We start from the raw sequence: 15,000 nt of genomic DNA, 5'->3' as shown, positions 1-15,000 counted from the left end.
ACGCCAAATCAACTTTTAACGCATTACTACCATCTACAGTTCTGGAGTGGAATCACACATTGACTGTGCACTTTCACGTTATTTTCTTCAGCGATAAAACATTTAAAGAACACATAAAATAGAGAATATATACAGTCAAATCAGGGCCATTTGAACATGTTGAGGTATCCAGACTCACAGAGGATGGACCAAATTTGACAGCAAAATAAATCGACCATGCAGTTACGGGCTTTAGAACCAGGCGTCGCGACTGAACTCGAGGGCGTATTCATTACGCATATTATGTTGCAAAACGGTTATTTAAACAGAAGCAAACTGAATTAAACGAGGCCGAACAACCTGCATTTGTCCAATAGCAACTATTGTTTTCGTTGCAAAACGCACCTGTTTTGACTGACGATTACCCTGGACTGTAAAAGACTGGGGACGCACTGCAACTCCAACAAGCGAGTTCAAAGCACATCAAATTTCAGATGCAAAACTGGGCAAGCCACGACTCATATCATGGTATAGAATGAGGTAACGAAAACGATTTTACTCCTTAAATTAATGCAGTCACATGTAGTAATATTGATTATGTTGCACGTTTGATCAAATCGGTCTGTTTATTCGTAGTTTAGTTGAATAATTCAGAACAATTGATGTCAACATCACAACCCATCCACTAAACATAGCTTGCTAACGGTAACAGTCTGTGGCTTTTTTTTTTTTTAAATCCCCATCATCATCATATAGTCGCCATTTCATTTGCTAGCTATTCATCCCTATATCTAGCTAGATGTCCCGTGTAATACATTTACGAAATGGGAACACGCAGATGTGATTCTCTACAATAAAATGGCATCAGAACAACTATAGCAGTTAGTTGAGGTTAGCTACTACGTTAATTGGTTGATTCTCATGAAACCAGTTGTATCCATGGCGCTAGCAAATTGAGTTAGAAAACCATGCTGTGTCTGCAATAATAAAATATAAATCTAAAGTTTAAGATGCCTATTTTATGGCACAGTGTCTATGTTTATATACATTTGACATTTTCGCCTGAATTGTATGCACCGAAATGCTTCCAGATAAAATTATCGGGTCATTTAAAAAAATAAAACTTTACTTTAGAAAAACCTAGCTAACTTATTTGAATAAATTACAACATATTTTGTTGTAGTTTGTCCATAAATCATAAAATGGTATACGTTAATAGAAGTTTACATTAATCTAATATTTGTTGATTTAAAAACAGTGTCTTCGCACATGTTTCTCATTACAATAACACTTTTTCAAGTTGCTTTCAAAACTTTTTTAAAGTGAAGTTGTATTCCCCATGATGCGTCAGAAGGAGCAGTCCTTAGATGAAAGCAAGTTAATTTAATTTCTTCACATGTTTTAAATAAAACATCTAATGTAACCTTTTTATATGCCTTCAGAAGCAGAATCTTATTCTCAAACACCATCTTTAGGACACTTAATCTTAGTTTGTCTTTTGTTTATCCAATTGTGTACATAAAAATAACATATACATACACAAGTAATTGTGACAATTTGTCAGAAAATATTGTTGTGGTAATGAGTGAAATTGCTAAAGAAATGTTTATACAATTTTAAACATTTGATTTCAGTGTCATGTTTTAACTCAGGCCTTTTTATTAGGTGAGGAATGTAAAAACAAAAAATATTATAAATTGACTTGTTTGACTTTTTTGGACCTCCAAAACTATTGCGATAATGAGAATTTTTGCATTGGTAATTGTGGTAAAAAATGCTTAATATCTTATCAATAAACATAACAATAATTATGAAACAGATGAATACAGATCCTAATCTTAGTGATCCAAGACGAATTATGGTGGAACCTTTTTGTTGTTGTTGTTGTTGTCATGTGTTCCTGAGTCAGTCGAGTACTCATCTTCCTGACTCATCTTTGTTGTTGTTGTTGTCATGTGTTCCTGAGTCAGTCGAGTGTTCATCTTCCTGACTCATCTTTGTTGTTGTTGTTGTCATGTGTTCCTGAGTCAGTCGAGTGCTCATCTTCCTGACTCATCTTTGTTGTTGTTGTTGTCATGTGTTCCTGAGTCAGTCGAGTGCTCATCTTCCTGACTCATCTTTGTTGTTGTTGTTGTCATGTGTTCCTGAGTCAGTCGAGTGCTCATCTTCCTGACTCATCTTTGTTGTTGTTGTTGTCATGTGTTCCTGAGTCAGTCGAGTGCTCATCTTCCTGACTCCTCTTTGTTGTTGTTGTTGTCATGTGTTCCTGAGTCAGTCGAGTGCTCATCTTCCTGACTCATCTTTGTTGTTATTAAAGTCTCTGGTAGTGGAGGACACCTTCTGAGTTGTTGTGGGTTAGCGAACTATCTAACTATCTAATCTCCAGCTCGACCAATCCCTGGGTTTGTGAGAGGGGGAGTTTCTTCTTAGAGTCATTCACCCCTATCAGGTGTCCCAGAGGACAACCACCCTGGTGACCTTACACATATCTCTTCACCTAGTACATTTCAGACAGGAGGGACATCACTTCCAAATAGTTGTTCTGTTGTTAGTCTAGGTTTCCAGATTTATGGCGCTCCATATACAAAGAGTTTTGGAAGAAAGATTGTTGATGTATATCAGTATGTTTGTTACATAAAAAAAAAATCTGCTGCTATTTGAGTTTGTCAGTTTTAGTAACCATTCTCTTTTGTTCTGTCTCTAGCTAGTCTCTCTCTCCACTTCTCCTCCTGGTGAAAGACAGCTACTTGATGTTGTTTTGTCTAGGCCTAAGTTGTTGTGTTCATTGTCAGTATCTTCGGCCTCATGAACACAAAGGCAATTTTATACAGACTCGGTCTCCCTATTTCTACCTTGTAGCCAACTTTGCAGTATTTCGTTTTTGTTGTTTGTTATATTACTTGTTCAGAACATTTCTTTCATTATTACCTACAGCTGAAAATAACTTTTGGATATTACATAGGTGGTCCCTCACCAGCATTTCGACCAGAAATTAGGCTTTACTGAATTGGATCTCTTGTTCGTACCCCCAGAGGCATTTCCACTGCTCCAAGATGCCGCGGACGAGAAGAGGAATACGGAGTGGGTTTTTAGTCCGACTCAGAATGCATGTATATCATCCACCTGTTCTGAGTATATTACTCTTAAATGTTCAGTCCCTGGAAAATAAAGTAGACGCGCTCAGGGCGAGGATCTCCTTCAAGAGAGACATCAGGGACTGTAACATGCTCTGTTTCACGGAATCATGGCTCTCCAGGTATATTGTCCCTGTCCATACAGCCAGCGGGGTTCTCCGTACATCGCATGGACAAGAAGAAAGAACTGTCCGGGAAAGAGAGAGGCGGAGGTGTGTTTTTCATGATTAACTACTCATGATGTGATTGTGGTAACATACAGGAACTCAAGTCCTTTTGTTCTCCCGATATGGAATACCTCACTATCAAATGCAGACCGCATTACCTCCCCAAGAAAATTTTCTTCGGCTATCGTCAAGGCCGTGTATATTCCCCCTCAAGCCGACACATGACGGCTCTCGAGGAACTACGCTGGACTTTGTACAAACTGGAAACAGCATATAATGAGGCCACATTTATTTGGGCTGGGGATTTTAATAAAGCAAATCTGAGGAAAAGTTTTATAAACACATTGCCTGCGCTACTCGCTCATCAATAATTATTGACCATTGCTACTCCCCTTTCCAGGAAGGCTACAAGGCCCTCCCCCGCTCTCCCTTCGGCAAATCAGATCACACCTACATTCTGCTTCTCCCTTCCTATAGGCAAAAACTGATACAGGAAATACCCGTGGTAAGGACTGTTCAACATTGGTCTGACCAATCGGAATCTATGCTTCAAGATTGTTTCGATAACGCGGACTGGGAAATGTTCTGGGTTGTCTAAAAAACAAACATTGATGTATACGCTGACTCAGTTACTGAATTGATCAGGAAGTGCATAGAGGATGTTGTTCCCACTGTGATGAGTAGAACTTATCCAAGCCAAAAGGCAGCATTCACGCAAATTTGAAAGCACGAACCACTGCATTTAACCACAGCAAGATGACTGGGAACATGGCTGAGTAAAACAGTCCAGCTATGCCCTTTGTAAGGCAATCAAACAGACAAATCTTCAGTACAGAGACAGTGGAGTTGCAATTCAATGGCTCAGACATGAGACGTATGTTGCAGGGACCTTAGACAATCACGGATTATAAAGTGGAAACCAGCTACACCGACGCTCTCGGACAAGCTAAACACCTTTGCCCACTACGGGGAAAACGTAGGGCCTCCACTGCGTGGCCGACGTGAGTAAGACATTTAAGCATGTTAACCCTCGCAAGGCTGCTGGCCCAGACGGCATCCCTGTCTGCTTCCTCATGTTTAGACCAGCTGGCTGGAGTGTTTACGGACATATTCAATCTCTCCATATCCCTGTCTGCTTCCTCATGTTTAGACCAGCTGGCTGGAGTGTTTACGGACATATTCAATCTCTCCATATCCCTGTCTGCTTCCTCATGTTTAGACCAGCTGGCTGGAGTGTTTACGGACATATTCAATCTCTCCATATTCCTGTCTGCTTCCTCATGTTTAGACCAGCTGGCTGGAGTGTTTACGGACATATTAAATCTCTCCATATTCCTGTCTGCTTCCTCATGTTTAGACCAGCTGGCTGGAGTGTTTACGGACATATTCAATCTCTCCATATCCCAGTTGTCTGTCCACACTTGCTTCAAGATGTCCACCATTGTTCCTGTACCCAAGAAACTGAACTAAATGGCTATCGCCCCGTAGCACTCACTTCTGTGCTGAGAAGCTAGTTAAGGCTCATATCACCTCCACCTTACCTGACTCACTACAATTTGCATACTGCCCCAACAGATCCACGGATGACACAATCGCCATCGCACTGCACACTACCCTATCCCATCTTGACAAGAGGAATACCTATGTAAGAGAGCAGTAGTCGATGAAAAGCATTATCTTCAACACCATAGTGCCTTCCAAGCTCATCACTATGTTTGGGGCCCTGGGTCTGGACACTGCCCTATTCAACTGGGTCCTGGACTTCCTAACGGGCCCCCAGATGGTGAAGGTAGGCAACAACACCTCCGCTACGCTGATCCTCAACACAGGGGCTCCACAAGGCTGCATGCTCAGCCCCCTCCTATACTCTCTGTTCACCCATGACTGCGTGGCCACACGTCTCCAACTCAATCAAGTTTGCAGACGACACAACAGTAGTAAACCTAATTACTAACAATGACGAGACAGTCTACAGGGAGGAGGTGAGAGCCCTGGTGGAGTGGTGCCAGGAGAATAACCTCTCCCTCAATGTCAACAAAATGAAGGAGCTGATCGTGGACTTCAGGAAACAGCAGAAGGAGCATGCCCCCATCCAAATCGACAAGCCACAGTGGAGAGGGTGAAAAGCTTAAAGGTCCTCGGGGTGCACATCACTGACCACCTGAAATGGTCTATCCACACAGACAGTTTGGTGACGAAGGCGCAACACCGCCTCTTCAACTTCTAGGAGGCTGAAGAAATTTGTCTTGGACTCTAACAACCTCAAACTTCTACAGATGCACCATTGACAGCATCCTGTCAGACTGTATCACCAACTGGAATGGCAACTTGCACCGTCTGCAATTGCAGGGCTCTCCAGAGGGTGGTGCTTTCAGCCCAAACATCACCAGGGGGAACACTGCCTGCCCTCCAGGACATCTACAGCACCCGGTATCACAGGAAGGCCAAGAAGATCATCAAGGACCTCAGCCACCCGAGTCACGACCTGTTCACCCTTCATCTAGAAGGCGGAAACAGTACAGGTGCATCAAAGCTGGAAAACCATTTTCTATCACCAGGCTATCAGACTGTTAAATAATCACCACCAGCTGACCTCCGCCCAGTTCCCTGCCCTGAACTTAGTCACTGTAACTAGCCGGCTACCACCCGGCACTCAACCCTGCACCTTAAAGACTGCTGTACTATGTACATTTACATTTACATTTAAGTCATTTAGCAGACGCTCTTATCCAGAGCGACTTACAAATTGTACATAGTCATTAAACACAGGTCCCTTTAATAATGCTTACATACTGTTTTACTCACTTCATATGTATATACTGAATTCTAGTCAAGGCTCATCCTATATAACTACTGCTGTACACACCTTTTCTATTCATATACTGTCTATACATACCATCATAAACATATTTATTTTCCGCACTCTGACGTTGCTCATTCTAATATTTCTTAATTACCTTTACATTTCTGGGACGTGTGTATTGTTGGGCATTAATGTGCTGTTGGAGCAATAAGCATTTCGCTACACCTGTAACATCTTACAAATACCAATAACATTTGATAGTTAAAAAAAAATGTCTCTGCTTATCCTTCAGGTTGCATTGACCCTGCTAGTACTAGCCCAGTAGCCTAGCATCGAGGTGGAGGCTGGGTCACAGTGATCAGTAACCCGGCTAGGAGGCTCGACTCCAGGCTAGCCAGCCTGCCAGAGGAGGGAGGGGGCCTGGTCCTGGAATGGCCTGGTGAGCTGCACCGCCTAGCAGCAGAGGAAGGGTTGTGATGAGCGGGAAGAGCCTGCTGTTAAAGGTGATCCTGCTGGGGGACGGTGGCGTGGGAAAGTCTTCCTTAATGAATCGCTACGTCACGGACCGCTTCGACTCCCAGTCCTTCCACACCATTGGGGTCGAGTTCCTCAACAGAGACCTGGAGGTCAGATTTAGAGCCGTTTCTGAATTAGTAGTTTTTTTTATTCTTCACATTATCTTCTTGCCACCTTCTCAAACTGCAAAATAAGGGGAGGGACCTTGGACCTTCTCCTCCAATGAGATTGAGAAGGAGGTGAGGAGATAGAGCCAAGCTCTGTCTGAAATTGAATAATAATAATAATTATTGTGTCCCTTTCTGGAAATGTATTGCATCTCAACTAACCACAGCACCGCGTCACCACATAAATACCTTCAGTTCATCTAGAAAGTATTCAGACCACTTGACTTTTTCCACCATTTTGTTACATTACAGCCTTATTCTAAAATGGATTAAACAAACATGTCCTCATCAATCTACACACAATACCCCATAATGAGAACACAGGTTTTTAGGTTTTATAAACTTATTTACATAAGTATTCAGACCCCTTGATATGAGACTCGAAATTGAGATCAGGTGCATCCTGTTTCCATTGATCATCCTTGATGTTGCTACAACTTGGAGTCCACCTGTGGTTATTTCAATTGAATGCACATGATTTGGAAATGCACACACCTGTCTATATAAGGTCCCCCAGTTAACAGTGCATGTCAGAGCAAAAACCAAGCCATGAGGTTGAAGGAATTGTCTGTAGAGCGCAGAGACAGGATTGTGTCGAGGCACAGATCTGGGGAAGGGTGCCAAAAATGTCTGTAGCATGGAAGATCCCCAAGAACACAGTGGCAGAAGTTTGGAACCACCAATACTCCTTCTAGAGCTGGCAGCCTGGCAAAACTGAGCAATTGGGGGAGAAGGGCCTTGGTCAGGGAGGTGACCAAGAACCCGATGGTCACTGACAGAGCTCCAGAGTTCCTCTGGTGGAGATGGGAGAACCTTCCAGAAGTACAACCATCTCTGCAGCACTCCACCAACCATGTCTTTTGTGGTAGAGTGGCCTGATGGAAGTCGCTTGTCAGTAAAAGGCACACGAAAGCCCACTTGGAGTTTGCCAAATGGCACCTAATGACTCTTAGACCATGATAAACAAGATTCTCTGGTCTGTTGAAACCAAGATTGAACTCTTTGGCCTGAATGCCAAGCGTCACATCTGGAGGATGGCACCATTCCTACGGTGAAGCATGGTGGTGGTAGGATCGAGGGAAAGATTGAATGGCGCAAAGTACAGAGAGATCCTTGATGACAACCTGCTCCAGAGCGCTCAGGACCTCAAGACTGGGGCGAAGGTTCACCTTCCAACAGCACAACGACCCTAAGTATACAACCAAGACAATGCAGGAGCAGCTTTGGGAAAAGTATCTGAATGTCCTTGAGTGGCCCAGACTTGAACATCTCTGGAGACACCTGAAAATAGCTGCGCTGCGACGCTCCCCACCATCCCGACAGGGCTTGAGAGGATCTGCAGAGAAGAATGGGAGAAACTCCCCAAATACAGGTGTGCCAAGCGTGTAGCATCATACCCAAGAAGACTTGAGGCTGTAATCACTGCATAATGTGCTACAACAAAGTACTGAGTACTCAGCTTTTTGTTTTTAATACATTTGCAAAAATGTTTAAACCTGTTTTTGATTTGTCATTATGGTGTATTGTGTCTAGATTGGGGGGGGGGGGACAATGTAATCTATTTTAGAATAAGGCTGTAACGTAACCAAATGTGGAAAAAGTCAAGGGGTCTGAACTTTCTGAATGCTCTGTACGTACATACATTAATCAGCAAGAACTACAACAGACAACGTGGGTACAGTTTCTAATTCAGTTTGTGGAGAGGGGGGGTTGAGCAGGTATTTGTTCAATTGATGTATAGTCTTATTGCACCCTATTCTCTATATAGGCTAGACCCCACAGAATGTGTTTTTATAAATGTATTATATGATGTGTTACTGTCATTCATTCCTCCTCCCCTGTCTAATGTTTTATCTTTATGATTGCTGTGCATATGATGTACAAATCTAATCCTTTTTGGGAGCAATAAAGGTTTCTCTTTGGTACAATAAACGTTTTCATTCACTTCCTCTCTCCAGGTGGACGGGCGCCTGGTGACCCTTCAGATCTGGGACACGGCTGGTCAGGAGCGCTTCAAGTCCCTGAGGACGCCGTTCTACCGTGGCGCCGACTGCTGCCTCCTCACCTTCGCTGTAGACGACCTGCACAGCTTCCAGAACCTGGCCAGCTGGAAGAATGAGTTCATGTTTTACTCTGACGTACGAGAACCAGAGAGGTTCCCCTTCGTTGTCCTGGGCAACAAGGTGGACAAAGAGGGGAGGGAGGTGGGGGAGGACGAGGCTCAGGCCTGGTGCGAGGAGAACGGCTGTTGTCCCTACTTCGAGACCAGTGCAAAGGACGATACGAACGTGGGAGTGGCGTTTGAGGCAGCGGTACTGGAGGTTCTGGCGGCGGAGGATCAGATCGACCACACATTGTTGAGTAGCACTATCGATCTCCACGGCAACCGTAAAGTACCGCGCTCTTCTTGCTGCTGATTGGTTGAAAGGATTGGTCGGAGCTAGCCCCTCCCTGAGTTCTCTCTGTCTATCCTGTAGCACTCTGGGAGCTCTCCACTGATGATGATGCAGGTACAAGCTACTGAGACAACTTGATTATCAACACCGCTGATTTTAAATAGTGTTGTGTTGTCGGTACAGACTGATTTGGAAGAGTATTGGATAATCAACACATCTGATTTTGAAAGGTTATCAATGAGGTACAATGTAACAGGTACACCGTGTTGTTCAACTCTGTCTGTGTTCTGCAGTATATCACAACACTGCGGTCTACATCCAGACAGCTTTAGCTTCATGTACCTGCCCTGTGTTTTCATCATTTACGCTTATCCCTCCTACATAAGTAATTTTAATCTGATAATATTCATGTGTCCTTTCTGTACTCCTCTCCAAGAGCACAGGCTGCTTGTGGCACAGCAACATGCTCATTCATTCATCTCTTTAAGTCTTCTGAGGTCTCAGAGGTACTTTGACCAGAACATAACCATCACCCTGTCACATCTCACAGATACTCTGACCAGAACATGACCATCACCCTGTCACATCTCACAGATACTCTGACCAGAACATAACCATCACCCTGTCAGATCTCACAGATACTCTGACTAGAACATGACTCGGACATAGACCTGGTCTGTTGACTGACTGATGGAATATAATATAATGACATAGACCTGGTCTGTTGACTGACTGGTATAATATAATGACATAGACCTGGTCTGTTGACTGACTGATGTAATATAATATAATGACATAGACCTGGTCTGTTGACTGACTGGTATAATATAATATAATATAATGACATAGACCTGGTCTGTTGACTGACTGGTATAATATAATATAATGACATAGACCTGGTCTGTTGACTGACTGGTATAATATAATATAATGACATAGACCTGGTCTGTTGACTGACTGGTATAATATAATATAATATAATGACATAGACCTGGTCTGTTGACTGACTGGTATAATATAATATAATGACATAGACCTGGTCTGTTGACTGACTGGTATAATATAATATAATGACATAGACCTGGTCTGTTGACTGACTGGTATAATATAATATAATGACATAGACCTGGTCTGTTGACTGACTGATGGAATATAATATAATGACATAGACCTGGTCTGTTGACTGACTGGTATAATATAATATAATATAATGACATGGATAATATAATATAATGACCTGGTCTGTTGACTGACTGGTATAATATAATATAATGACATAGACCTGGTCTGTTGACTGACTGGTATAATATAATATAATGACATAGACCTGGTCTGTTGACTGACTGGTATAATATAATATAATGACATAGACCTGGTCTGTTGACTGACTGGTATAATATAATGACATAGACCTGGTCTGTTGACTGACTGGTATAATATAATATAATATAATGACATAGACCTGGTCTGTTGACTGACTGGTATAATATAATGACATAGACCTGGTCTGTTGACTGACTGGTATAATATAATATAATATAATGACATAGACCTGGTCTGTTGACTGACTGGTATAATATAATATAATATAATGACATAGACCTGGTCTGTAATATAATATAATGACATAGACCTGGTCTGTTGACTGACTGGTATAATATAATATAATATAATGACATAGACCTGGTCTGTTGACTGACTGGTATAATATAATATAATGACATAGACCTGGTCTGTTGACTGACTGGTATAATATAATATAATATAATGACATAGACCTGGTCTGTTGACTGACTGGTATAATATAATATAATGACATAGACCTGGTCTGTTGACTGATAATATAATGATGTAATATAATATAATATAATGACATAGACCTGGTCTGTTGACTGACTGGTATAATATAATATAATGACATAGACCTGGTCTGTTGACTGACTGATGGAATATAATATAATGACATAGACCTGGTCTGTTGACTGACTGGTATAATATAATATAATGACATAGACCTGGTCTGTTGACTGACTGGTATAATATAATATAATATAATGACATAGACCTGGTCTGTTGACTGACTGGTATAATGTAATGTAATATAATATAATATAATGACATAGACCTCCAAGTGAAGCTGGAATTTTTTTCCAGTTCAGTTTAAGAACTGACAACATTGATTACACACATTACTGTACCAGGAAAAATGTTTACTGCACAAAGGAATGACATTTTCTTTGATTTTCTCCCAAAGGGAAAGATGTTTCTGTTCTGTCGTATCTGTTAACACTGGGTACATATGAGGTACTTTGTATCTACGGTCGTGGCCAAAAGTTTTGAGAATGACACAAATATTCATTTTCAAAGTCTGCTGCCTCAGTTTGTATTATGGCAATTTGCATATACTCCAGAATGTTATGAAGAGTGATCAGATGAATTGCAATTAATTGCAAAGTCCTTCTTTGCCATGCAAATGAACTGAATCCCCCAAAAACATTTCCACTGCATTTTAGCCCTGCCACAAAAGGACCAGCTGACATCATGTCAGTGATTCTCTCGTTAACATAGGTGTGAGTGTTGACGAGGACAAGGCTGGAGATCACCCTGTCATGCTGATTGAGTTTGAATAACAGATTGGGAGCTTCAAAAGGAGGGTGATGCTTGGAATCATTGTTCTTCCTCTGTCAACCATGGTTACCTGCAAGGAAATACATGCCGTCATCATTGCTTTGCACAAAAAGGGCTTCACAGGCAAGGATATTGCTGCCAGTAAGATTGCACCTAAATAAACCATTTATCAGATAATCAAGAACTTAAAAGGAGAGCGGTTCAATTGTTGTGAAGAAGGCTTCAGGGCGCCCAAGAAAGCCCAGCAAGTGCCAGGACCGTCTCCTACAGTTGATTCAGCTGCGGGATTGGAGGATGGCCTGGTGTCAAGAAGGGCAGCAAAGAAGCCACTTCTCTCCAGGAAAAACATCAGGGACAGACATATTCTGCAAAAGGTACAGGGATTGGACTGCTGAGGACTGGGGTAAAGTCAATTTCTCTGATGAATCCCCTTTCCGATTGTTTGGGGCATCCGGAAAAAAGCTTGTCCGGAGAAGACAAGGTGAGCGCTACCATCAGTCCTGTGTCATGCCAACAGTAAAGCATCCTGAGACCATTCATGTGTGGGGTTGCTTGCCAAGGGAGTGGGCTCACTCACAATTCTGCCTAAGAACACAGCCATGAATAAAGAATGGTACCAACATATCCTCCGAGAGCAACTTCTCCCAACCATCCAGGAACAGTTTGGTGACGAACAATGCCTTTTCCAGCATGATGGAGCACCTTTCCATAAGGCAAAAGTGATAACTAAGTGGCTCGGGGAACAAAACATTGATATTTTGAGTCCATGGCCAGAAAACTCCCCAGAACTTGTGGTCAATCCTGAAGAGGTGGGTGGACAAACAAAAACCCACAAATTCTGACAAACTCCAAGCATTGATTATGCAAGAATGGGCTGCCGTCAGTCAGGATGTGGCCCAGAAGTTAATTGACAGCATGCCAGGGCAGATTGCAGAGGTCTTGATAAAGAAGGGTCAACACTGCAAATATTGACTCTGCATCAACTTCATGTAATTGTCAATAAAAGCCTTTGACACGTATGAAATGCTTGTAATTATACTTCAGTATCCATAGTAACATCTGACACAAATATCTAAAGACACTGAAGCAGCAAACTTTGTGAAATTAATATTTGTGTCATTCTCAACTTTTGTCCACGACTGTATACCAGATGATACGCTATTCTCTCCAAATATCCTATAGGACTAACACTTCCTAGAAAGCCTGTGTGTGAGAGTTGTAGGAGACACTGGCTGTAATTTCATCCCTTACCTACTACGGTACATCCCTTTTTTGTGAGATCCCATCCATTTCTTGTGAGATCCCATCCATTTCTTGTGAGATCCCATCCATTTCTTGTGAGATCCCATCCATTTCTTGTGAGAGCCCATCCATTTCTTGTGAGATCCCATCCATTTCTTGTGAGATCCCATCCATTTCTTGTGAGATCCCATCCCTTTCTTGTGAGATCCCATCCATTTCTTGTGAGATCCCATCCCTTTCTTGTGAGATCCCATCCATTTCTTATGAGATCCCATCCATTTCTTGTGAGATCCCATCCATTTCTTGTGAGATCCCTTTCATTTTTTCGGTCTCTCTTGACACTTCAATGTTAAGGATATAATGTTCTTAGTCAATAAAGCGTATTCCCTGTAGAGAAGCCAGTTTTTGTTTGGCAAATGGCAGATGCATTTTCTTTTCAGAAGTGCATTTGTTCTGATATTTACTGTGTGTTTTCTACCATGTAACATGTGTTTGGGTTGGTGTGTCACTAAGGAAGAGTGATGTTTGTTTCTCAGCCCTACTGCCTTGCCGGTCTACCGCCTGGGCCCTGTTCTTTGTGTCTTCACTTTTACCAATCTAATCAGGACTTTCTAAACACACAAACATAACTAATCTGCCTCTCAATTCAAATGACATGACTGTCTGGTACAGCAGAGGGGTCCACTGGGAAAGAGCCAGACACTCAATGAAACTTCAGCATTGGGTTATGTTGACTCTGTTCTCATGTTACATCTGTATCTATCGAAGGTGTTGATTTTTACTCCGCCCGTGGTATTTAGGAAAAACAGTTTAAACAAAATAACCATTTATTATGTTCCAGGTCACGGTACGTAACAGAAGAGACGTATTAACTGACACGCGAATGTCTTGTTTTAACAGTTAACTATACATGTGATGTATTTTTACCCAATGGAAAAAGAGGTGCTTAAAGTCAGACGTCACATTTTACTGCTAGTTAAACTATATCCCTGAGAATGTGTTCAATCTTTCACACTCTGTTTGACAGTTCTCGTCTCCTCGCCCGTCTCGTCTCACCCCCACTAACCAATGCTGATGACCCTGTTTTGTTTTTCAATGTACTCCGTTTCCTTTGGAGTACACAAAGGACATGGTTAATGCACATTGTAAATGGCGTTCATTTTAATTCCTGAAATAATACTGTACCAACTGACTGAAATCATTTAAACTCCACCCAAGTGTTTAGTCTGCTTTGAGTAAGAGATGTAGAACTATCATACAGTTGTAATGTAGAACTATATATCTGTTGATTGCTTGTTGCAAATCCAATATCAAAACTTTGTTAAAACCACTCTTCCCCTCGTTGCCCTGTGGAGCTTAAGACTGTCCCTTTACAGAGCTGCTTCCCAAATGGCCCCCGATTTAATACAATATATAGTGCACTACTTTTGACCAGAGCCCCATGGCCCCACTATATAGTAGATAGCCTAGTGGTTAGAGCATTGGGCCAGTAACTGGAAGGTTTCTAGATCTGAATCCCCAAGCTGACAAGATAAAAATCTGTCGTTCTGCCCCTGAGGAAGACTGTTCCAACAGGCGCCGAAGACGTGGAGGTCGATTGAAGGCAGCCCCCCCGCATCTCTCATTCAGAGGGGTGGGTTAAATGCAGGAAGACACATTTCAGTTGAATACATTGTTGTACAACTGACTAGGAATCCCCCTTTCCCTATATAGGGAATCGGCCCTATGGCCCCTGGTCAAAATGATGGCACTATATAGGGAATCGGCCCTATGGCCCCTGGTCAAAATGATGGCACTATATAGGGAATCGGCCCTATGGCCCCTGGTCAAAATGATGGCACTATATAGGGAATCGGCCCTATGGCCCCTGGTCAAAATGATGGCACTATATAGGGAATCGGTTGCCATATGGGATGCAGTCAGATTGATGTAGGTGTGAATACTATCCAATACTGTACAACAATAAAA

The 15,000-nt window shown here is 42.2% G+C and overlaps 1 protein-coding gene across 1 annotated transcript; it reads left to right on the top strand.

Moving 5' to 3' along the window:
* Nucleotides 1-249: 249 nt before the first annotated feature.
* Nucleotides 250-10,049, top strand: LOC115125854 (ras-related protein Rab-9B-like). The gene is made up of 3 exons (XM_029655426.2): nt 250-519; nt 6,376-6,709; nt 8,725-10,049. The coding sequence occupies exons 2-3, from the start codon at nt 6,560-6,562 to the stop codon at nt 9,181-9,183; spliced, it is 609 nt and encodes a 202-aa protein (XP_029511286.1). The 5' UTR covers nt 250-519; nt 6,376-6,559; the 3' UTR covers nt 9,184-10,049.
* The last annotated feature ends 4,951 nt before the right edge of the window (nt 10,050-15,000 follow it).

The sequence above is a fragment of the Oncorhynchus nerka genome, linkage group LG5, assembly GCF_034236695.1.
Source record: "Oncorhynchus nerka isolate Pitt River linkage group LG5, Oner_Uvic_2.0, whole genome shotgun sequence".
Taxonomy (NCBI): Eukaryota; Metazoa; Chordata; class Actinopteri; order Salmoniformes; family Salmonidae; genus Oncorhynchus; species Oncorhynchus nerka.
The sequence above is the reverse complement of the archived record's forward strand: the minus strand, read 5'-3'. Positions and strand labels throughout refer to the sequence as shown.

Excerpts from the sequence above, each read along its gene's own strand:
- LOC115125854 (XM_029655426.2), top strand. The coding sequence starts at position 6,560 with ATGAGCGGGAAGAGCCTGCTGTTAAAGGTGATCCTGCTGGGGGACGGT. Across the intron at positions 6,710-8,724 it reads TCCTCAACAGAGACCTGGAG|GTGGACGGGCGCCTGGTGAC; the intron begins GTCAGATTTAGA and ends TCCTCTCTCCAG.